The sequence below is a fragment of the Ranitomeya imitator genome, chromosome 6 (assembly GCF_032444005.1).
Source record: "Ranitomeya imitator isolate aRanImi1 chromosome 6, aRanImi1.pri, whole genome shotgun sequence".
NCBI lineage: Eukaryota > Metazoa > Chordata > Amphibia > Anura > Dendrobatidae > Ranitomeya > Ranitomeya imitator.
The window spans coordinates 17221023-17247396 of record NC_091287.1 but is presented as its reverse complement, the minus strand read 5'-3'; the positions used below and the strand labels follow the sequence as shown (position 1 = coordinate 17247396).

At 44.0% G+C, this 26374-nt stretch overlaps 1 protein-coding gene across 2 annotated transcripts in view; it reads right to left on the bottom strand.

The window, feature by feature from the left end:
- Positions 1-26374, bottom strand: part of ADCYAP1R1 (ADCYAP receptor type I) — a 292904-nt gene that overhangs the window by 153800 nt on the left and 112730 nt on the right. For both annotated transcript variants that reach the window (XM_069729249.1, XM_069729250.1), the window contains exon 3: positions 6157-6259. In XM_069729249.1, coding sequence (XP_069585350.1) covers positions 6157-6259 — 103 coding nt within the window. The remainder of the gene's footprint in view (positions 1-6156; positions 6260-26374) is intronic.

Sequence of the window (26374 nt, the reverse complement as noted above, 5' to 3'; positions counted from 1 at the left end):
GGTAGCCATGACAGAGCTGCTGTACAGAAAATTGTAAGTCCTGACTGGGTGTTAGTGTTGTGAGGGCCTTGTACCCCAGGCCTCAGTGCCGGTAGCCGCTGACTGGCCAGGACCACGAGTTCCACAGATAAAAAACGAAGACTTCTGTTCAAACATGGGGCCTCTATTGAATTTGATAAGGGTTATGTACAAGGGGTAGCGTGTACACAGTCTTATGGACGTTTGTTTTACAGTGTAACGCATCTTCACACACACCGTTTCCTTCCACTATAGCCTACTCCAGGGCAGCTGAAGCACACTGACTTGTCACAGTACTGATCCTTGTCTCTCTACTTCCATTTTCTATCATTATGGACGCCCTGGATCTACCACTCTGGACCCCCACTAGTCCCCACAAACTCAGTCCTGTTTAGGTCTGTTACTTCCTTGTTCCTTCGTATCCTTTGCTGTAGTTCACCCGAAAGGCAGAACTGCTCGCAGACACTTCCTACTGTCACTCGAACTCTCTGACTCTGCAGTCTGTTGCTGGGCAGACATAACTTTTCTCCTACAGTCTATGCAAATACCTATCTCTATCATGTATTACATCACGATACATCATCCCATCCTACATTATACATTACCAACATTGCTTATAACACCGCTATACACTACGGATTACAACATACTATCAATACTTATCACACCCTACATTTATATCACAATATATGTAAAAGATGCATAACATTTATTCACATAACGCGATTGGTGTCTTCAGGGATAGGAATGTGACGGTCCGGTCCACACCTCTTACACACACACTGCCTCACCAGGGACCTCCCTCTGTAACAATGCATCATCCTCCTATGTCAGTACATTGTATCTAGCCAATGCTTCCTGTCTCTTTGCTGAGGCTTCAGCTCTTTTCACCTTTAAGCACTGGAGATGAGACTGTTTGAGGGGAGGACAGAAAAGGACCATAGCACCTGACCGGAGATTACTGGAGTGGAAGTAGCAGTGGCTCGCCGGCGCCTGCGCAGAAGAAAGAAGACGCCAATGTCTATGGAAGGGCGAAACATCAAGTGTAATGGCGCTAGTGCAGGCGCGGGTTTCCGGGGCAATCACTACACGGCACAAGGCCCTGGCTGGGGACTGGTATGCTCATCAAGACCGGAGGCAGAGTTTTCTTCCATACCGCATGCCACAGAGCCTGGTAAAACTCATTACCAAAAACTAATAAAAGAGGATTTCTCCACCACAAGATGCCAGATATGAGCATACAGGTAGGACTATCCTAACCATTCTATAACCTGTATGCCCATATTAATAGGTTACATAGGTCTAATGGGTGACAGATTCCCTTCAAGGAGGTATATACTGGATATAGCGGGAGAGATCAGTAGCCACGTACAGGACGTTGTGCCAACCATTTCTGTATCTGCAGAGTATGAGTGCACCCCATAGGTGTTGGGGTCTGATGTCACCGTCCTCCGTCTGAGCCGCTCCCTGATAATAAATCCTGAGGTTAAATTAATTTATTGCGCTGAAGTTTATTTCTATGATCTCAGTTGTGTTACTGGATATCGCTGCTCCGTCTGGGTCTGTGATGTCATCGTGCAATAATGAAATAGGCCGGACAATGCTAAATACTGGCAAAGGCGCCATGTAAGATCCACCACGTCTACAGATCATGTGCAGCAGGGACAGTGTCCCCACGATCAGTTATGTGTAGATCCCATTACCATTGCTGAGCCACAGATGAAGGAGATGAGTCCTGGAGTTCAGTGTGAGAACGTCCTGGATTGTGCTCCGATCAGCGTCAGATTAGTCCGGAATATGCTCGGATTAGTTACTGAGCAGGAATTACCATAATTGGGATTTAATTATTTTAAAGCATGAAAATAGCCTGGATTACTCTCTGATTAGTTCAGAATGTGAGAAGAGACCACTAAACTATGAGAATGACTTGTGCGATGCTTATTTGACAGAGTGAGAATATCCTGGATTATGCTCTGATAACACTTTACTTAGTTTTAAGTATGAGAATAGTCTGGATTCATTTCTAATCAATTGAGAAAATTGCATGAGAACATCCTGAATTAGGCTTTGATGAGATAAGTGCATGAGAATAACTCAGATTTTGCTAGATTGTTTTATCATATGTGAACAGTCTAAATTATGTTCAGGAGAGAAGAGAATACTATTAGTGATGAGCGAGTGTACTCCTTGCTCGGGTTTTCCCCAGCACGCTAAGGTGACCTCAGAGTATTTGTGACTGCTCGGAGATTTTGTTTTCATCCCGGCAGCTGAATGATTTACAGCTACTAGACTGCTTGATTACATGTGGGGGTTCCCTAGGAAGCAGGCAACCCCCACATGTACTCAGGCTGGCTACTAGCTGTAAATTATTCAGCTGCCTTGATAAAAACTAAATCTCCGAGCAGTCACAAATACTCTGAGGTCACCTTAGCGTGCTGGGGAAAACCCGAGCAAGGAGTACACTCGCTCATCACTAAATACTATGTGTTATGCGACAATTATTTTAGAATGTGAAAATAGCCTGGGTTACACTATGAGAATATGAGAATAGCCTGGGTTACACTATGAGAATAGCCTGGGTTACACTATGAGAATATGAGAATAGCCTGGGTTACACTATGAGAATATGAGAATAGCCTGGGATACACTATGAGAATAGCCTGGGTTACACTATGAGAATATGAGAATAGCCTGGGATACACTATGAGAATATGAGAATAGCCTGGGATACACTATGAGAATATGAGAATAGCCTGGGTTACACTATGAGAATATGAGAATAGCCTGGGCTACACTATGAGAATATGAGAATAGCCTGGGTTACACTATGAGAATATGAGAATAGCCTGGGATACACTATGAGAATAGCCTGGGTTACACTATGAGAATATGAGAATAGCCTGGGATACACTATGAGAATATGAGAATAGCCTGGGTTACACTATGAGAATATGAGAATAGCCTGGGTTACACTATGAGAATATGAGAATAGCCTGGGTTACACTATGAGAATATGAGAATAGCCTGGGTTACACTATGAGAATATGAGAATAGCCTGGGCTACACTATGATAATAGCCTGGGTTACACTATGAGAATAGCCTGGGTTACACTATGAGAATATGAGAATAGCCTGGGTTACACTATGAGAATATGAGAATAGCCTGGGTTACACAATGAGAATATGAGAATAGCCTGGGCTACACTATGATAATAGCCTGGGTTACACTATGAGAATAGCCTGGGTTACACTATGAGAATATGAGAATAGCCTGGGTTACACTATGAGAATAGCCTGGGTTACACTATGAGAATAGCCTGGGTTACACTATGAGAATAGCCTGGGTTACACTATGAGAATAGCCTGGGTTACACTATGAGAATATGAGAATAGCCTGGGTTGCACTATGAGAATATGAGAATAGCCTGGGTTACACTATGAGAATATGAGAATAGCCTGGGTTACACTATGAGAATATGAGAATAGCCTGGGTTACGCTATGAGAATATGAGAATAGCCTGGGTTACACAATGAGAATAGCCTGGGTTACACTATGAGAATAGCCTGGGTTACACTATGAGAATATGAGAATAGCCTGGGTTACACTATGAGAATATGAGAATAGCCTGGGTTACGCTATGAGAATATGAGAATAGCCTGGGTTACACAATGAGAATAGCCTGGGTTACACTATGAGAATAGCCTGGTTACACTATGAGAATAGCCTGGGTTACGCTATGAGAATATGAGAATAGCCTGGGTTACACAATGAGAATAGCCTGGGTTACGCTATGAGAATAGCCTGGGTTACACTATGAGAATATGAGAATAGCCTGGGTTACGCTATGAGAATATGAGAATAGCCTGGGTTACACAATGAGAATAGCCTGGGTTACACTATGAGAATAGCCTGGGTTACACTATGAGAATAGCCTGGGTTACGCTATGAGAATATGAGAATAGCCTGGGTTACACAATGAGAATAGCCTGGGTTACACTATGAGAATAGCCTGGGTTACACTATGAGAATAGCCTGGGTTACGCTATGAGAATATGAGAATAGCCTGGGTTACACAATGAGAATAGCCTGGGTTACACTATGAGAATAGCCTGGGTTACACTATGAGAATATGAGAATAGCCTGGGTTACACTATGAGAATAACCTGGGTTACACTATGAGAATAGCCTGGGTTACACTATGAGAATATGAGAATAGCCTGGGTTACACTATGAGAATATGAGAATAGCCTGGGCTACACTATGAGAATAGCCTGGGTTACACTATGAGAATAGCCTGGGTTACACTATGAGAATAACCTGGGTTACACTATGAGAATAACCTGGGTTACACTATGAGAATATGAGAATAGCCAGGGTTATACTATGACTAGCTGAGAATATGAGAATAGCCTGGGTTACACTATGAGAATATGAGAATATCATGGGTTCCACTATGAGAATATGAGAATAGCCTGGGCTACACTATGAGAATAGCCTGGGTTACACTATGAGAATATGAGAATAGCCTGGGTTACACTATGAGAATAGCCTGGGTTACACTATGAGAATAGCCTGGGTTACACTATGAGAATATGAGAATAGCCTGGGTTACACTATGAGAATAGCCTGGGTTACACTATGAGAATAGCCTGGGTTACACTATGAGAATATGAGAATAGCCTGGGTTACACTATGAGAATATGAGAATATCATGGGTTCCACTATGAGAATATGAGAATAGCCTGGGCTACACTATGAGAATAGCCTGGGCTACACTATGAGAATAGCCTGGGTTACACTATGAGAATAACCTGGGTTACACTATGAGAATATGAGAATAGCCTGGGTTACACTATGAGAATATGAGAATAGCCTGGGTTACACTATGAGAATAGCCTGGGTTACACTATGAGAATAGCCTGGGTTACACTATGAGAATATGAGTATAGCCTGGGTTACACTATGAGAATATGAGAATAGCCTGGGTTACACTATGAGAATATGAGAATAGCCTGGGTTACACTATGAGAATAGCCTGGGTTACACTATGAGAATAGCCTGGGTTACACTATGAGAATATGAGAATAGCCTGGGTTACACTATGAGAATATGAGAATAGCCTGGGTTACACTATGAGAATAGCCTGGGTTACACTATGAGAATATGAGAATAGCCTGGGTTACACAATGAGAATAGCCTGAGTTACACTATGAGAATAGCCTGGGTTACACTATGAGAATAGCCTGGGTTACACTATGAGAATAACCTGGGTTACACTATGAGAATATGAGAATAGCCAGGGTTATACTATGACTAGCTGAGAATATGAGAATAGCCTGGGTTACACTATGAGAATATGAGAATATCATGGGTTCCACTATGAGAATATGAGAATAGCCTGGGCTACACTATGAGAATAGCCTGGGTTACACTATGAGAATAGCCTGGGTTACACTATGAGAATATGAGAATAGCCTGGGTTACACTATGAGAATAGCCTGGGTTACACTATGAGAATATGAGAATAGCCTGGGTTACACTATGAGAATAGCCTGGGTTACACTATGAGAATATGAGAATAGCCTGGGTTACACTATGAGAATATGAGAATAGCCTGGGTTACACTATGAGAATATGAGAATAGCCTGGGTTACACTATGAGAATAGCCTGGGTTACACTATGAGAATAGCCTGGGTTACACTATGAGAATAACCTGGGTTACACTATGAGAATATGAGAATAGCCAGGGTTATACTATGACTAGCTGAGAATATGAGAATAGCCTGGGTTACACTATGAGAATATGAGAATAGCCTGGGTTACACTATGAGAATATGAGAATAGCCTGGGTTACACTATGAGAATAGCCTGGGCTACACTATGAGAATATGGCAGTACGACCCTGGCAGGACGACAGAGTGGACTGTGGACATTGTTCCTAGAACTCTTCTCCATGCAATCTGCAGCCCCAGTCCTCGGCATGCTACATCAAACCTGCCGCTATAGTCCTAGTGGTGTACTGGGAACGAAAGCTTCTATGACCACTGATTGTTTATGGTCTTCCTTCTTCCAGCATCAGATGGTATGTCAGGTGGTGAAGACACAGAGGGGGGAATATTCTGTGAGGATTCATTACCTGGCTGAGAGTCGTTCCACATTTCAGCCTCGTATCTCTGGATTTTCTCGGCACAAGCCTCCTCTTCCTTCTTGATCAGACAGTATGGGTGCATCACGGCCATCTGAGAACATAAACAAAGTGATACATCAATTACTCGCATCACAAAACCTTTTACCCAATGTTGATGACAAATCGTCCTACACAATGGATCCACTATAATAATAATATAACAATTGCCACAGAAGTGGTGGTAAGTAGACACTTATGGGGCCACCACATCAGTCCAGGATCAACCATTTCCTTCTGTTTCTTCCGGCAGATCAGATCTCTTTTCACTGTAAGACATCTGGATACAACACCAGCGCTCCCCAACGGTCCGGATATGACAAGTCCTGCCCCACCATTAGACCGACTCTGACTGCCTTTCAGATGACTTCTGCACAAGAGCCTCTCAGTCCAGCTCCTAGGATATAGTCCGTGAACCATTAGAAGAGTTTTTGGAGTTTGCAAAGTTTATATTAGTTTATCAACTAGAAGAGGAGACACTTCAGCATGGTGGGCGGATGGCGTCATCTCCACCAATCATCCTGCACCGCGGTCATGTCACAGTCACAGTCTATACTTTGTCCGCATGTTGAGCCTCATTCTTCGATTCCGTGCAAAGTGTCGAAAATTACAGTCATTTCTCAGGCACTTAGGAAAAAAAAAATATGAAAGAACAATTTTGTGTAATCCCAGCCGAAAGTGGCTCAAGTCAATTTATATTACTTTCTGAGAAAAAAAAAATCATAGACATTCAGGAACGAAGCTACTAAGTCATCAAAATGTTCGGTTCTTAAAATATAACCCATTAAAGGTAAAGGTCCAGGGGGAATACAGAAGACTGGCAGGTAGGGGCTCCTTGTTACAATGTTTCCTGGAAATATCTCATTGTGGATCTCCGCCAGGGATAATTACACCTGTCTTCCTGCAGAACAGTCATTTACGATGGTGGGGGTAGTGGTCATCATAAGACGTAGCGTTAATCACTGGGTATTCCCATTGTCGGCACGTGCCATGCTGGATCGATGGGATCTGGCGGCTTGGGATATTTCCCAGTTTTTGCCTGCACTTTGGCACTCCCATCCATTCACTTTTACAGAGTTTTTTTTTGTTCTGATCACCCGGAGACATCTAATTCAACACAGACCAAGAGTGAGGGCCCTGATCCCAAGAGCTTACAATCTTTGAGGAAATAGGGGATGCAAAAAAGGTAAAAAAAAAAGTGCTTGTATATGATAAATATTCACATAACGCTGCCAGTGTGTGCATAAATAAAGGTACTAAGAGTATCATGGAGGTTGGGGAAATAGATGACAGAAGGGGCAAATTCAGGGGTGTAACGATCGTGGTTCCAGTAGGTAAGACCATGACCAGGCCGGTGCAGGAGAGGGGCCCACTGACACCAGCACCTACTTCAACTGGATGTGCATCCGCCGAGAACACACATTCAGCTCAAGTGTATTGCAGCGTAGGGACTCTACGGCTCCCTGCACCTTAATACACGCAGCTGGCCAATCAGAGGCTGGAAGCTGATGTCGGCAAGCCAATCACAAGCAGCGCCTGGCAGTGACGTTATACACTGCCCATGCGGCACAGTGAAGTAATCTACTGAAGAGGACGCCGCATGTCATGGGAACAGAGAAAGGTAAAAAAAATATTTTTTTTAAATGTTTTGGAAAACACAACAGACAACATTATACGAGAATACGAGAATGGGTGGTATTATAATATAATGGGGGTCATTATACCAGAATGGGATCTAGGATAGGGATGAATATACCAGAATTGGGTACAAGGAATGGACCATGGATGGCGGACATTATAGCAGGAAGGGGACCATGATGGGGGACATTAAACCAGGATGGGGACATTATAATAAGAAGGTGCCCAGGACAAGGGATGTTATAAGAGGAAGGAGTCTAGGATGAGAGACATTAATACAGGATGGGGATCAGAACGGGGGACATTATTACCAAAAGAGACCAGGACTGGAGACATTATTACAGAAAGGTGCAAGAATGGGGGAAATTATTACAAAAAGGGGCCAGGATGGGGGACATTATTGCAGGAAGGGGGCAGAATGGGGAGATTAATACAAGAAGGTGCCATGATGGGACACAATTACACGTATGTCTTTATAGGATTTAGAACGCTACAAAGGCTCTTACATCTGACCACCATGGAGGTGGGGGCCCAGGTCCAAATTTGTCCCTGGGGTCTATGGGACTCTAATTAGGCCACTAGCCAGATTCTAAGAGAAAGTTATGAAAGGATGGAAGGGAATAGTGAGATTAGTGAGGCGATAGGCCCGTCTAAAGAGTTTTAGGGCATGCTAAAAAACTGTGAATATGGGGAATTACCGTAATCAGATTGTGAGGGGAAGAGTATTTCAGAGAAGTGGTGCGGCATGAAAGAAGTCCTGGAGATGGGAATGGGAAAGAAAGAAGAAATGACCTAAACCTGATGTCGCAGGGTTGGCTCCGTCTCTTATGAAGGAGAGCTCCTTATTTTTGGGGGGCAAAGATACAGCACCTCAGCGCATTGTCTCCCAGGCCTGACAATGATCATAGTTTGGCAATTGCTCTTATTAACACATCTTACACCCACATACACCCCCCTCCCCCAGTGACTTATAACTAGGCTGGTCATGGGATGAGTGGCTAAGTGTTTAAAAAATTATGGGATTCCCAAATTCCATGATATCTTCACTAGAGATGGGTGAACTCAAACAGTAAAGTTCTAGGTCTGTATCGGACCCCTAGTGCTTGGGCACAAACGTCTCCATGAAGTCCATGTTACTGTTCAGATTCGGCACCCTGAACATCAAATGTTTCCCATGTTGTCATCTGTATGACAGCACAAGAAACACCAATGGATCGGAATATTACCGCTGGTCAGAGAGCTGCAGTTCCCGCGCTGTTACGGTGCTTGCAGTGATCTCATTTAAGTCACAGCAGTTCATTGTCCCGGCTCACATTAAAGTGCCATCGTGAACGCAGCCTCAGTGACCTGCAGTAAACTCGATGAAGTCACAGCTAGTCACTGAAGCTGCACTCGTAGCACCTCATTCTCCCATGATTTCAGATTGAATGGTTGCATCATGGCATCATCAAGGTTATAAACTACATATCACAGACATGGATTATGGGGTGTGGGACAGTATGGCTTATCTTCACTTTGGACTGTTGAGGGATATGGCTATTAATTTTCTATTTTTACAGGGGACAAGGGCTTCAATAGAATAGACATATAGTGAATATCATGGTTGTTTATTATTATCTTTTTTTTACAGGGGACAAGGGCTTCAAAGGAATGGACACAAGTTGAATATAAATGTGCTTTTTAATTTTTATCTCACATAAAGGAGTCGGTGTCTTTCTTTAAAAAAAGGATTTTATTCTGGCTGTGTCTTTTTTACAATATAACTATAGGGTTAGTAATGAGGGCAGCTTATAGACGCCTCTCCTTTACTAACCTCTGGGCTTGATGGCAGCAGCCATCAAACAGCTGACATCAACCCCACAAATATTACCCCACTTTCCACTGCACCAGGGCAAGTGGGAAGAGATATATAGATGCACCTTTTCTAGGACAGTTGCGAGCTGCTATTTTTAGTCTTGGGGAGGCCAATATCAATGGCCCCTTGCCAGTCTGAGAATACCAGCTCCCAGCGGTCTGCATTACCTTGGCTGGTTGTGAATAATCTGGGAGACCCCATGCTGTTTTTTTAATTATTGAAATTATTTAAAATAAACAGCGTGGGGACACCTATATTCTTGCTAACCAGCCATTATAAAGCTGACAGCGGAGGGTTGCAGCCCACAGTTGTCAGGTTTGCCTGCGCTGTTTTTAAAAAATAGAAGAGACCCCACATCATTTTTTTTAAATTTATTTAAAACACAGGCGCCGGCTAATGAATACTTCTATCAGCGGTACGCTGTCACAAACTTTTTACCACCGGTCACAGCTGCTGACTCTCACTGTCATCTGACAGCATAGGAAGCGCAGCTGTCTGACCAGCGGTAATAATCTTACCACCAATCCAAGCCTGTGTTTGCCGTGCTGTCATGCAGATGACAGTGTGGCAAACAACGGATGTTCGGGCCCCCCATTTTTCTGAATGAAGTTCGGGCATCAATTTTTTTTAGATGTTTGGCCAAACCCGGCAGACCCGAACATTCACAAGTTCGCCAATTACCAATCTTCACCCCTGGAGGTCCCAGGCAGGAGATATTACTGCCACAATTCTTATCACAATTTTACCTTTCTATACATAGCAAATATGGCAAGGAAAGGATAGCATCATCCATCTGTCCGATATTAATTTGAAAGTGTTACAGCAACCGCCCAGTCAAATAAGACAATGTGTTATGTTTTCCACTTCGTCATGACTCGGAAAATATGACTCTCATATCTGTCATGTCTATTCTGTTCATAAAAACCCCAATATTCATAACTTGCAAAGCAGGTCAAAGCAGCTTAAATTAGTTTGCCTGCCGGTTCTGTGACACAAGCAGTTAAAGGCCTCATCACACATAGCTACGCTTAAGTGATCCCGACAACGATACGACCTGTCAGGGATCGTTGCTGCGTCGCTATGTGGTCGCTGGTGAGATGTCACACAGTGCGATCTCCCCAACGACGCAGCAGCGATGCGGCGAACTGTAGCGACCTGTAGAACGATGCTATTTCATGATAATTCAATGGGACGTCCTGTCAACGAGGTCGTTGGTAAGGTGTGAAACACAGTGATGTGTGTTACCCAGCGGGACCTCAACGATCAAAAAATGGTCCAGGCCATTCCGACACGACCAGCGATCTCACAGCAGGGGCCTGATCGCTGGTACGTGTCACACATAGCGAGATCGCTACTGAGATCGCTGTTGCGTCACAAAACTTGTGACTCAGCAGCGATCTCGATAGCGATCTCGCTATGTGAGAGGGGGGGGGGGGTTTGCTTAAGGGCCATAAATCTGTCACCCCCCCCCCCCCCCACACACACACACATTCTTCTGAAAGTTGAGGAATGGAATGGTGTCTGTGATCTATCAGATGACCAACTTTAATTACCTGTTTGCAGAGGAGGGAATTAGAGGATCTCTGACACAGTAAAGGGTTACCCGGAGGTCGTGGAGCTATCCATGTAATCCATGCTTCATTGAGAATACGAGAAGTTTAAACATTGTACAATTATGTCTATAGCACCCAGTATGTCCACATACAGAGTATTGCCATTTATGTGTGGGCCATGCAGTGGCAGAATGTATTACACAGCGCTATCTACGCGTGCTCCCAGAGAGCACCAGTCATAGTGTGCCCCACACAATCACAGCATTAGCATGGCTCCATACTGTACCAGCCACATTGATGCCCTTATGTAATGCCAGCCATAGAATACTATGTTACTACATTAGGCAAGTGTGCGCCCATATGGTGCCATTCATAGTGTGCGCCCATATGCTGCCATTCATAATGTAACCCCATAGAGTGTTTGCAATAGCATGCCTCCATACAGTGTGTATCATACTGTACCCATATATTGTGCCAGCTGTAGTTTACCCTCATACAGTGTTAGCCACAAATGCCCCCTATATTGCCAGTCAAAGTGTTCCCTCATGTGGTGCAAGTCATGGTGTGCTCCCATATAGTGCCACTGCCATCTACAGCCTAACACCTTTCAGTGGCATGAGCACGTCAATATACAGTACACCGTACAGTCTGCCTAATGTCCAATAATCATCCAAAAATGTGTCTCCATTGTCAGTGAGTTGTCCGATAACATTGTGTCCAGCTGGTGGTCCCAGGACGTCGTGCGGGAGCAGGGGGGCCCCAGGTACAGCGAATGGCCACATTACCACAAATGAAACTGGAATGAATTCCCTAAGAAGAGTCTGGTTTCTGTGCACTCCCCGAGAATTAGATTGTAGAACTTGCACTTTACGTCCTACCTTGCGGGATGTGATTTCTTATAAACTATGCAAATTGTCTCTTCAGAGAGGAAGAGGACTAGAACTCTAGCGCCACCTATTGGAAATAGCATTTCTAAAAGTCAATGTGAACCCTTTAACGAGCCTTGTCACATGACTTTGGATAAAAGTCAAATCAGAATCTCACACGTTGCACTGACGAGGGGCAGTACACTGAAACTGAAAGCGTCTGCAAATTGAGATTATGCTTTGCCTTTTATCCTAAGTCATGTGACAAGGCTCGTTACAGGGTCAGCATTGACTTTTAGGATTGCTACTTCCAATAGGTGGCGCTAGAGTTCTAGTCCTCTTCCTCTCTGAAGAGACAATTTGCATATTTAATTTCCCAAAGGAGAATTGCAAGGCTTAAAAGTCTCCTCACCTTATCATGGCAGGCTTGACATGTTGCTCTCCGCAAGGAAAACAATACCATTTGGATTCTAGTAAACTGACACAAAGAGAAGAGAAATCTCACATGGGGCTCTATATCTGAACAGGAACCTGTCTGTTCACTGACTGCAAGCAGAGGTCTTGAAAATCACTGGGTAGTGAAATACCAAGACCCAAGATAGGCCGAGCTGTGACACCAGGATAATTGATTGACCTGTGTTGTGTCAGATTTAGGATTTGCATTCTCTGATACAGATGTCGGCGTTCACACTGGAAGAAAGCAGTGCGGCACGCAGTTTGGAAACTTTTTGCATCTTATAAATGGCTTAAAAATGATTGAGACGGTAACTCAAAGAGTTCCAGCACAGCCGCAGGACGTGGCATCAATGTGTGACCGATGTGGGGAATGATTCCTGAACTACCAAAACCGTGACCCGTACGCAGCCGCCACAACACTCATCCTCTGCCCATATCCTGGTGGGTCCTAGAGGTAGACACCAATTATACACCTACAGGCTATGCCACAAGTGAGGGGAGAGCAGCCCTTTAATAAATAATTCACAGAGCAGGAAACACCCGTGATTGAGGGGCTCCTATTATTTCCATCTCTTGTTCTCTTTTTTTTTTTTTCATTTTTCTCTATTTTTCCAACTTTTTTGTTTTTTTTTCTTTTCATCTCCCTCTCTTGTTCTTTCTTTTCATTTTCTATGTTGCTCTTTTCATCTCCTTTTTGTGTTCTCTTTCTCTCTTTTATTCTCTCTTCTCTCTTTAGATTTATTTTTCCTCTCCTACTCTTGTTCTCTCTCGTTTTACATTTCTCGTCCTTTTATTGTTTTCTCTCTACATCTCTCCCTGTTCTTCTCTCCTTTGTGAGTAATTATCCCTCATTGTGCTGATACAAAGTGACAACGTGGAATAACTGTCTGCTCCCTGCCCTGATTGCTGTGATTGGAAAGTTCAGCTCAGATGCAGAGAAGGACAGAGTGCAGAACTCCAGCCTCGATGTCCAGAACTCCAGCCTCGATGTCCAGAACTCCAGCCTCGATGTCCAGAACTCCAGCCTCGATGTCCAGAACTCCAGCCTCGATGTCCAGAACTCCAGCCTCGATGTCCAGAACTCCAGCCTCGATGTCCAGAACTCCAGCCTCGATGTCCAGAAATCCAGCCTCGATGTCCAGAACTCCAGCCGTGATGTCCAGAACTCCAGCCTCGATGTCCAGAACTCCAGCTTCGGTGTCCAGCGCTCCAGCCTTGATGTCCATATCTCCAGCCTCGATGTCCAGAACTCCAGCCTCGATGTCCAGAACTCCAGCCTCGGTGTCCAGCGCTCCAGCCCTGATGTCCATATCTCCAGCCTCCATGTCCAGAACTCCAGCTTCGGTGTCCAGCGCTCCAGCCCTGGTGTTCATATCTCCAGCCTCAATGTCCAGAACTCCAGCTTCGGTGTCCAGCACTCCAGCCCTGGTGTGCATATCTCCAGTCTCAATGTCCAGAACTCCAGTCTCGATGTGCAGAACTCCAGCTTCGGTGTCCAGCGCTCCAGGCCTGATGTCCATATCTCCAGCCTTGATGTCTAGAACTCCGGCTTCGGTGTCCAGCGCTCCAGCCCCGGTGTTCATATATCCAGCCTCGATGTCCAGAACTCCGGCTCCGGTGTCCAGCACTCTAGCCCCGGTGTCCATAACTCCAGCCTCGATGTCCAGAACTCCAGCCTCGATGTCCAGCACTCCAGCCCCGGTGTGCAGAACTTCGGCCTTGATGTCCAGAACTCCGGCTCCGGTGTCCAGCGCTCCAGTCCCGGTGTCCATATCTCCAGCCTCGATGTCCAGAACTCCAACCTCGATGTCCAGAACTCCAGTTTAAGTGTCCAGCATTCCAGCCCCGGAGTCCAGAACTCCAGCCTTGATGGCCAGAACTCTGGCTCCTGTGTCCAGCGCTCCAGCCCCGCTGTCCATATCTCCAGCCTTGATCTCCAGAAATCTGGCCCCTGTATCCAACTCTCCAGCCCCGGTGGCATTAGTGATGTAAGGCGGCCGGGTGGTAGTTGTGGCAACGGGCTGTTGTGTTCCCACACCCTGGCGCCCCACAGATGAAATACAATGTCCATTCTGCTGCATGTGCAGCGTGCGCAGCAGTACACTCATATTCACTGTCAGAGTCCCCTCGGCTGCTGTCACTCCAGCTACTGACCTACGAGCTCCACAGACCACTTCAGAGACAATGTCCTTTTTCAACAGTTCAACTTTACTGAGCAGTAGGGCATCCATCATATATGCAGCGCAGTATACACAGAGTGGCATCTCTCCAGCTTTCACGGTCTCCCCTGTAGTCTCTTTCTCCTTCTGGCAATCCCTGCCTTGTTTCAGGACAATCTCTATCCCACTCCTGGACAATCCCTGTCCCACTTCTGAAAAATCCCTGTTCTGTCCATGCTCCAGGCCCACCAGCTTCCTACAATTCCCTGGTCTGGCTTCAATAGGAAAATGTGCCAGGTTCGCCATCTCAGGTTCATCTGCCCTGGTCGTAGGCCCTGTATCCTCTTCAGGTTGGTCTCTGTTGTAGCTGGTGACCACCAGCACGTTCCTCAGCCTGGGGCCCCTTTCTGCCATAGCAGCTTTATCCCCAAAGCTGGCAGACTGTTCTTTCTCACTGTCCACTGCTGCATCCAGACTGCACTGAGCCCTAACCAGGAGGTGCCCTCCTATATCCCCCTGCTCTATGCTGCACTGCTCTGTGGCCCCTTCCAACAGGAAAACCCCCACGCTAACTAATCCTAAGCTAGTACTCCTATCTTCTATCTCTAATGTGGCCCACTAATCTAACCCCACTATTATCCTATACTAACCTTTATACTATCCCTAATTCTACACATATTAAATGCATCACAATACAGTACATGAACAATACATTAGCAAACACAGGGTGGTGCATGTAAGACAGGTGCACAGTATCCACAGGGGGGGGGGAAGACACCTGGCGGACCCTGCCACCTCCTTACAGTGACACTTTTCTGAATATGTGCCATCATGTCGGTGGCACAGAAACTGCAGCACTAGCGGACATTACACAAGTGGTTCATATCCATTAGGAGAATACAATTGTAACAAACCCTCAGCTGTGAGAAGCATTAGGTCTGCATGAATTTCTAGCCTTTGCTTTAGAATGAGAGTGATTCCAATCATTGCCAGAAAAGAGAAAAACAGAAAAAGGAGATCAATGTGAATAAAGTATATTACGGCGGTCACAAGGTATACAAAATTAACAACAAAAGTCTTAAAGGTAATGTTTCTCCTTGTGGAGAGAGACAAGCCAGGCCTGGCATACCAGAGTAAGGAGACTTATAAGCCATGCTTGCTGGGAAATTAAATATGCAAATTGTCTCTTCAGATATCAAGAGGACTAGAACTCTAGCGCCTCCTACTGGAAGTAGCAATCATGTGACAAGGCTCATTAAAGGGTCGATATTGACCTTTAGGATCACTGCTTCCAATAGGTGGCGCTGGAGTTCTTGTCCTCTCTGAAGAGACAATTTGCATGAGAAACATAATAAATGCAAAATTACAAAAATCTCATAAAATTCCTGCAGAGATCAGAAGTGGAATTGTCTCTCTACTCTGCCCTGATAAATGATGCAGAAATTCCAACCACGAGATGTTTCTCATCCCGACCACTAAACTTTTTTTTTTTCTCCAGCGAGATAAACCAACGCAGGCACGTAACTGCAGCAGGAGCCTCTCCCTCCTGGCTGGCAAGAGTAGAGCAAAAAAGATCGTTAACCTCCGACCCCCTGAATAAGCTGCAACCCATCACCAAATGTAATGCCAAAAATAGGGAAAGATTCACTGATAGCATCCGAGAATGAATCTTTCTTCAAACTTCTTTAAAAACAAAGCGACGTTCCTAAGTCTCTGGCTGGGAAACGACCCTGCGGCAGAAATCGAACTATGAGAAAGGGGTAAAGGGTTTGCCAACATGTCCGTATTCTTACTGTTCTTATGTCATTCAAACAAGCGACACAAAACTCAATTTTGTACCTGCAGGTAATGTGCAGACCCATGTGTAACCATGGCAACAGACAAGAAGAAACCCCCATATGGCCATATGGACGATCAGTTTCTATCAGATGCATTTTTCCTTTGTTCTATTAATTCTAAAGCCACAAATTATTTTTTTTCAATGCGAATCAGATTTCATTCACAATGAAGTTGTCACGGACAAAACTAAGAACATTACAGCACGAATCTGCCGCTCTTCATAATCGCCACCAAGAGGAATTCCACTCACAGGTGACATCGACATTAAAGGCGGAAACGAGATAAAAGCTTCAGAATTAAACAAAGTTTTCATGACAAATGTCCAACTAAAAAAAAAACATTCATTACCCCTCATCTGAGTATTGGTATAGTGACAACGACTCCCCGCACATATCTTCTGATAAACAAGGAAGTCACCTGCCGGACACTGAGCGCTTTACACAGAGAATATAACTACTATAATACTGCCCCTATGTACAAGAATATAACTACTATAATACTGCCCCTATATACAAGAATATAACTACTATAATACTGCCCCTATATACAAGAATATAACTACTATAATACTGCCCCTATATACAAGAATATAACTACTATAATACTGCTCCTATGTACAAGAATATAACAACTATAATACTGCCCCTATGTACAAGAATATAACTACTATAATACTGCCCCTATATACAAGAATATAACTACTATAATACTGCTCCTATATACAAGAATATAACAACTATAATACTGCCCCTATGTACAAGAATATAACTACTATAATACTGCCCCTATATACAAGAATATAACTACTATAATACTGCTCCTATATACAAGAATATAACAACTATAATACTGCCCCTATGTACAAGAATATAACAACTATAATACTGCCCCTATGTACAAGAATATAACAACTATAATACTGCCCCTATGTACAAGAATATAACTACTATAATACTGCCCCTATGTACAAGAATATAACTACTATAATACTGCCCCTATGTACAAGAATATAACTACTATAATACTGCTCCTATGTACAAGAATATAACTACTATAATACTGCCCCTATGTACAAGAATATAACTACTATAATACTGCTCCTATATACAAGAATATAACTACTATAATACTGCCCCTATGTACAAGAATATAACTACTATAATACTGCCCCTATGTAAAAGAATATGACTACTATAATACTGCCCCTATGTACAAGAATATAACTACTATAATACTGCCCCTATGTACAAGAATATAACTACTATAATACTGCCCCTATGTACAAGAATATAACAACTATAATACTGCCCCTATGTACAAGAATATAACTACTATAATACTGCCCCTATGTACAAGAATATAACTACTATAATACTGCTCCTATGTACAAGAATATAACTACTATAATACTGCCCCTATGTACAAGAATATAACTACTATAATACTGCTCCTATATACAAGAATATAACTACTATAATACTGCCCCTATGTACAAGAATATAACTACTATAATACTGCCCCTATGTACAAGAATATAACTACTATAATACTGCTCCTATGTACAAGAATATAACTACTATAATACTGCCCCTATGTAAAAGAATATGACTACTATAATACTGCCCCTATGTACAAGAATATAACTACTATAATACTGCCCCTATGTACAAGAATATAACTACTATAATACTGCCCCTATGTACAAGAATATAACTACTATAATACTGCCCCTATGTACAAGAATATAACTACTATAATACTGCTCCTACGTACAAGAATATAACTACTATAATACTGCCCCTATGTACAAGAATATAACTACTATAATACTGCCCCTATGTACAAGAATATAACTACTATAATACTGCCCCTATGTACAAGAATATAACTACTATAATACTGCTCCTACGTACAAGAATATAACTACTATAATACTGCCCCTATGTACAAGAATATAACTACTATAATACTGCCCCTATGTACAAGAATATAACTACTATAATACTGCCCCTATGTACAAGAATATAACTACTATAATACTGCTCCTACGTACAAGAATATAACTACTATAATACTGCCCCTATGTACAAGAATATAACTACTATAATACTGCCCCTATGTACAAGAATATAACTACTATAATACTGCTCCTATGTACAAGAATATAACTACTATAATACTGCTCCTATGTGCAAGAATATAACTACTATAATACTGCTTCATATGTACAAGATTAGAATAAATGTAATATTTTTTCTTTCTACTGGAACACCAAGAAAGTTTTGGTTTATATTAGGATTATAAATAATTTACTAATTTTCACTCATTTACATTTTGTCTGAATACTTTTTGACCCTGTCCTAGGTGTGACACAGGATCTCATGTCCTGGGTGAGCACACATCATGAGTGTTGTATATCCAGAGGTTACAGATTGTGCTTTTCAATACCTAATTTACAGAGAATACTTTCCTTTTAAAGTGGTGAGTCAGCCAATCCACTTCATCGATTTTTGGTTAATAATTTTTTATTGTAGAGCATTTTGGATTTCATTATTTGTGGAATATGCTACACTTTGTATTTTTTATTTAATTATTTTTTGTATGTATAACCTATAATTTTTGGAAATGTCAGTTTGGAAAATATCGAGTCAGAGTCTGCCAAATAGAAGTTTATATATTTAACAATGTATGTTTGTGGATTATCTTATTTCTATTTCATGAAATGAAAGATGTTATATTTCAAAAAAAGTCACTTTTTTTCTTTTTTGTTATTTAAGCAAATCTGGCACTGATAGTATAATCAGCAATCACTGACAGCATCATCAGCAATCACTGACAGCATCATCAGCAATCATTGACAGAATAATCAGCAGTCACTGACAGCATCATCAGCAATCACTGACAGAATCATCAGCAATCACTGACAGCATCATCAGCAATCACTGACAGCATCATCAGCAATCACTGACAGAATCATCAGCAATCACTGACAGAATCATCAGCAGTCACTGGCAGCAGCATCAGCAATCACTGACAGAATCATCAGCAGTCACTGGCAGCAGCATCAGCAATCACTGACTGCATCATCAGCAATAACTGACAGCATCATCAGCAATCACTGACAGAATCATCAGCAATCACTGACAGCATCATCAGCAATCATTGACAGAATCATCAGCAGTCACTGACAGCATCATCAGCAATAACTGACAGCATCATCAGCAATCACTGACAGAATTATCAGCAATCACTGACAGCATCATCAGCAATCATTGACAGAATCATCAGCAGTCACTGACAACATCATCAGCAATCACTGACAGCATCATCAGCAATCACTGACAGAATCATCAGCAATCACTGACAGCATCATCAGCAATCACTGACAGCATCATCAGCAGTCACTGACAGCATCATCAGCAATCACTTACAGAATCATCAGCAATCACTGACAGCATCATCAGCAATCACTGACAGAATCATCAGCAGTCACTGACAGCATCATCAGCAATCACTGACAGAATCATCAGCAATCACTGACAGCATCATCAGCAGTCACTGACAGCATCATCAGCAATCACTGACAGCATCAGCAATCACTGACATCATCAGCAATCACTGACAGAATCATCAGCAATCACTGACAGAATCATCAGCAATCACTGACAGAATCATCAGCAATCACTGACAGAATCATCAGCAATCACTGACAGCATCATCAGCAGTCACTGACAGCATCATCAGCAATCACTGACAGCATCATCAGCAATCACTGACAGCATCATCAGCAATCACTGACAGAATCATCAGCAATCACTGACAACATCATCAGCAATCACTGACAACATCATCAGCAATCACTGACAGAATCATCAGCAGTCACTGACAGCATCATCAGCAATCACTGACAGCATCATCAGCAGTCACTGACAGCATCATCAGCAATCACTGACAGCATCATCATCAATCACTGACAGCATCATCAGCAGTCACTGACAGCATCATCAGCAGTCACTGACAGAATCATCATCAATCACTGACAGCATCAACAGCAGTCACTGACAGAATCATCATCAATCACTGGCAGTATCATCAGCAGTCACTGACAGCATCATCAGCAATCACTGACAGCATCATCAGCAATCACTGACAGCATCATCAGCAGTGACTGACAGCATCATCAGCAATCACTGACAGAATCATCAGCAATCACTGACAGCATCATCAGCAATCACTGACAGCATCATCAGCAGTCACTGACAGCATCATCAGCAATCACTGACAGCATCATCATCAATCACTGACAGCATCATCAGCAGTCACTGACAGCATCATCAGCAGTCACTGACAGAATCATCATCAATCACTGACAGCATCAACAGCAATCACTGACAGCATCATCAGCAGTGACTGGCAGCATCATCAGCAATCACTGACAGCATCATCAGCAATCACTGACAGCATCATCAGCAATCACTGACAGTATCATCAGCAATCACTGACAGCATCATCAGCAATCACTGACAGAATCATCAGCAATCACTGACAGAATCATCAGTAATCACTGACAGAATCATCAGCAGTCACTGACAGCATCATCAGCAATCACTGACAGAATCATCAGCAATCACTGACAGCATCATCAGCAGTCACTGACAGAATCATCAGCAATCACTGACTGCATCCTCAGCAATCACTGACTGCATCATCAGCAATAACTGACAGTATGATCAGCAATCACTGACAGAATCATCAGCAGTCACTGACAGAATCATCAGCAATCACTGACTGCATCATCAGCAATCACTGACTGCATCATCAGCAATAACTGACAGTATGATCAGCAATCACTGACAGAATCATCAGCAGTCACTGACTGCATCCTCAGCAATCACTGACTGCATCATCAGCAATAACTGACAGTATGATCAGCAATCACTGACAGCATCATCAGCAATCACTGACAGCATCATCAGCAGTCACTGACAGCATCATCAGCAATCACTGACAGCATCATCAGCAATCACTGACAGCATCATCAGCAGTCACTGACAGAATCATCAGCAGTCACTGACAGAATCATCAGCAGTCACTGACAGAATCATCATCATCAATCACTGACAGCATCATCAGCAGTCACTGACAGAATCATCATCAGTCACTGGCAGCATCATCAGCAGTCACTGACAGAATCATCAGCAATCACTGACAGCATCATCAGCAATCACTGACAGCATCATCAGCAATCACTGGCAGCATCATCAGCAGTCACTGGCAGCATCATCAGCAGTGACTGACAGCATCATCAGCAATCACTGGCAGCATCATCAGCAATCACTGACAGCATCATCAGCAATCACTGACAGCATCATCAGCAATCACTGACAGCATCATCACCAATCACTGGCAGCATCATCAGCAATCACTGACAGCATCATCAGCAATCACTGACAGCATCATCAGCAATCACTGACAGCATCATCAGCAATCACTGGCAGCATCATCAGCATTCACTGGCAGCATCATCAGCAGTGACTGACAGCCATGCATCTTGTACATTTTCCCCTTTAAGGCAGCATAGTGCTGCAGCAGTGGTAATAATGCAGGAGCGTCTCACACACTGCGTCAGTCTGGACAGATGTAAACTGATGGCTTTGTGTCCTGACACCACCTCTGTCCGGAGTGATACAAACAAGCGGAGCGATATCTATGGAAACGAATCCCTGTGAATTATCGCTGCCTTTTAAAACACCTGCATTGCAGTCAAGTTTAATATTCACTTCCAACATGGAGCCAAATTTATGACTCACGTATTTGCTTTGTATCTCGAGAGCCTTTTGCTACCTATAAGAATGGCGCTGGAAATAATTTTTCGTATAATTTGTAAAGGCAACTTAGTGCAGCAATGATATTTGATTAGCATATCACCGCGAAAGCCGAGAGAAGAGAAAAAGCACAGGAGGGCACGGCCCGAAAAAGAAGATGGAAACACAGTATTCTGCCAATTCCTTCCGTGTGATTGCTGCAGCACGGGCAGACGAGGAAGCGGGCGAGCAAAGGCAAATACCTCCCACATCTGAATGGATTCAGTTTTTGCTTAGTGGTCCCAAAACTTAACATTACATCATACTTCAACTTTTCCAATTTATTCATTTATTTATTTTTTCGATGTTCAGTACAATAGTACCCCGATACTGCAAATCAACCACCGACACTCTGGATCGCGCTCCTCCTCCGCTAAAGATCATCTATTGATGGCATGTCCTAAGGATAGACTATGGGTGATGAATTCTGAAAAACTCTATTAAAGGGGTTGGCCACCACTTTTTTTTTATTCATGACCTATTCATAGTATAGGCCATAAATATCTGATGGGTGGGGATGTCACAACCGCCAATCTCACCGATTAACTGTTAACGGTGCCAGGTGGAAGTTTTTGGTTGCTGGCAGATTTGAATATTGGGTGGATCTGCAGTACCTGTCCGCAGCCACTATAGAAATAATGGAGCTGCTGTGCTCCGGTAGAATCCAAAAACTTCTATCAGCCAGAAAAGTTGATCGGCGGCGGTGCTGGATGTCAGACCTCCACCGATGAGATATTGATGACCTCTCGCGAGAATGTTGGAATCATACAACCCTGCCGCTGCCGCTCTATATAACACTAAACTATCTGTAGCTTTGGAATCTCTTGCCCCTCTCACACATACTCGCAAAATCAACAGACAGCCCTGGCACACCAGCCTGACCAAAGAACTGAGGCGAGCTTCCAGGGCTGCTGAGCGGAGATGGAAAAGATCCCACTCCAACGAGCACTTCATCGCATTCAAACAGTCTGTCACTACTGTCAAGGCCACACTCGCCACAGCTAAACAAACCTACTTCTTATCTCTCATATCCTCCCTGTCTCACAACCCTAAACAGTTATTCAACACCTTCAATTCCCTCCTCCATCCCCCAGCACCTCCTCCCTCCCCACTCATCTCAGCTGAAGACTTTGCCTCATTTTTCAAGCAGAAGATTGATAACATCAGAGACAGTTTTGGTCGACAACCCCCAGAGGCCTTCCTCCTGACTTCCCAGCCCTCCACCTCCAAAACCAACTTCTCCACCATTACAGAAGATCCACTCTCCACTCTACTCTCAAGATCGCATCTCACCACCTGTGCACTTGACCTGATCCCTTTCCACTTCATCCCAAACCTCACCACAGTCTTCATCCCAACTCTAACCCATCTCTTCAACCTATCACTAACAACTGGTGCTTCCCCTCAAGCTTTAAACATGCCTCCATCACACCTATCCTCAGAAAGCCCTCTCCTGACCCATCCTCTGCATCTAGATATCGCCCTATATCACTTCTCCCCTATGCCTCCAAACTACTGGAACAACACGTCCATCTTGAACTATCCTCCCATCTATCTTCTTGCTCCCTCTTTGACCGCTTACAATCTGGCTTCCGGTCACACCACTCCACTGAAACTGCCCTAACTAAGGTCACCAATGACCTATTAACCGCCAAGAGCAAGCGACACTACTCTTTCCTTCTCCTCCTGGACCTGTCGGCTGCCTTTGACACAGTGGACCATTCCCTATTATTACAGACCCTCTCATCCCTTGGCATCACAGACTTGGCCCTATCCTGGATCTCATCATACCTAACAGACCGGACATTCAGCGTCTCCCACTCACACAACACCTCCTCACCTCGCCCCCTATCTGTCGGAGTCCTGCAAGGCTCAGTCCTTGGGCCCCTGCTCTTCTCCATTTACACCTTTGGCCTGGGACAGCTCATTGAATCTCACGGTTTTCAATATCATCTCTATGATGATGACACACAGATCTACATCTCTGGACCAGATATCACCACCCTACTAACCAGAATCCCTCAATGTCTATCCGCCATTTCATCCTTCTTCTCCGCTAGATTTCTAAAACTTAACATGGACAAAACAGAATTCATCATCTTTCCCCCATCTCACGCGACCCCCCCAACGAACCTAACCATTACAGTAAATGGCTGCCCACTCTCTCCAGTCCCACAAGCTCGCTGCCTCGGGGTAATCCTTGACGCTGATCTCTCCTTCAAACCACATATCCAAGCCCTTTCCACTTCCTGCCGACTTCAACTCAAAAATATTTCACGGATCCGTACATTCCTAAACCAAGAATCCGCAAAAACCCTAGTCCATGCCCTCATCATCTCCCGCCTCGACTACTATAACCTCCTGCTCTGTGGCCTCCCCTCTAACACTCTCGCACCCCTCCAATCTATTCTAAACTCTGCTGCCAGACTAATCCACCTGTCCCCCCGCCTCTCCCCTCTGTCAATCCCTTCACTGGCTCCCCATTGCTCAGAGACTCCAGTACAAAACCCTAACCATGACGTACAAAGCCATCCACAACCTGTCTCCTCCATACATCTGTGACCTCGTCTCCCGGTACTTTCCTGCATGCAACCTCCGATCCTCACAAGATCTCCTTCTCTACTCCCCTCTTATCTCCTCTTCCCACAATCGTATACAAGATTTCTCTCGCGCTTCCCCCCTACTCTGGAACCCTCTACCACAGCACATCAGACTCTCGCCTACCATCGAAATCTTCAAAAAGAGCCTGAAGACCCACCTCTTCCGACAAGCCTACAACCTGCAGTAGCCACCGATCGACCAAACTGCTGCATGACCAGCTCTATCCTCACCTACTGTATTCTCACCCACCCCTTGTAGATTGTGAGCCCTCGCAGGGTCCTCTCTCCTCCTGTATCCTCACCCATCCCTTGTAGATTGTGAGCCTTCGCGGACAGGGTCCTCTCTCCTCCTGTATTCTCACCCATCCCTTGTAGATTGTGAGCCTTCGCGGACAGGGTCCTCTCTCCTCCTGTATCCTCACCCATCCCTTGTAGATTGTGAGCCTTCGCGGACAGGGTCCTCTCTCCTCCTGTATCCTCACCCATCCCTTGTAGATTGTGAGCCCTCGCGGGCAGGGTCCTCTCTCCTCCTGTATCCTCACCCATCCCTTGTAGATTGTGAGCCTTCGCGGACAGGGTCCTCTCTCCTCCTGTATCCTCACCCATCCCTTGTAGATTGTGAGCCCTCGCGGGCAGGGTCCTCTCTCCTCCTGTATCCTCACCCATCCCTTGTAGATTGTGAGCCTTCGCGGGCAGGGTCCTCTCTCCTCCTGTATCCTCACCCATCCCTTGTAGATTGTGAGCCTTCGCGGACAGGGTCCTCTCTCCTCCTGTATCCTCACCCATCCCTTGTAGATTGTGAGCCTTCGCGGGCAGGGTCCTCTCTCCTCCTGTATCGGTCGTGACTTGTATTGTTTAAGATTATTGTACTTGTTTTTATTATGTTCCCCTCCTCACATGTAAAGCGCCATGGAATAAATGGCGGTATAACAATAAATAATAATAATAACACCCCACAAAATAGAGTTAAAAAGTAACTGAGCCCCAAATATAATGACAGAATTTCTGTTTTTTTTCCGATTCTCCTCCGAAACAATAATAAAACCTTTTCAGCGGTATATCCTATGTCAGCAGCCGGAACCTGCCGCGAACAGCAGTGACTGGAGCCTCCTCCGATCGCTGCAGTCTAAGCATTGAAATGACACCGTCAATTACTGACAGTCGCACTTGCGTGACACAATCCTTCCAGCGGCCGTCGTTCCCCACGTCTTACCAAGATCGCTGGAAACTGATAGGTTGCCACAAAAAAGAAAGAAAGTTTAAATCCCCCGCCCATCTTTTTTATAATTAGGATATAAAGAAATATAAAAATGAAACAAATAAACATTATTTTTTATTGT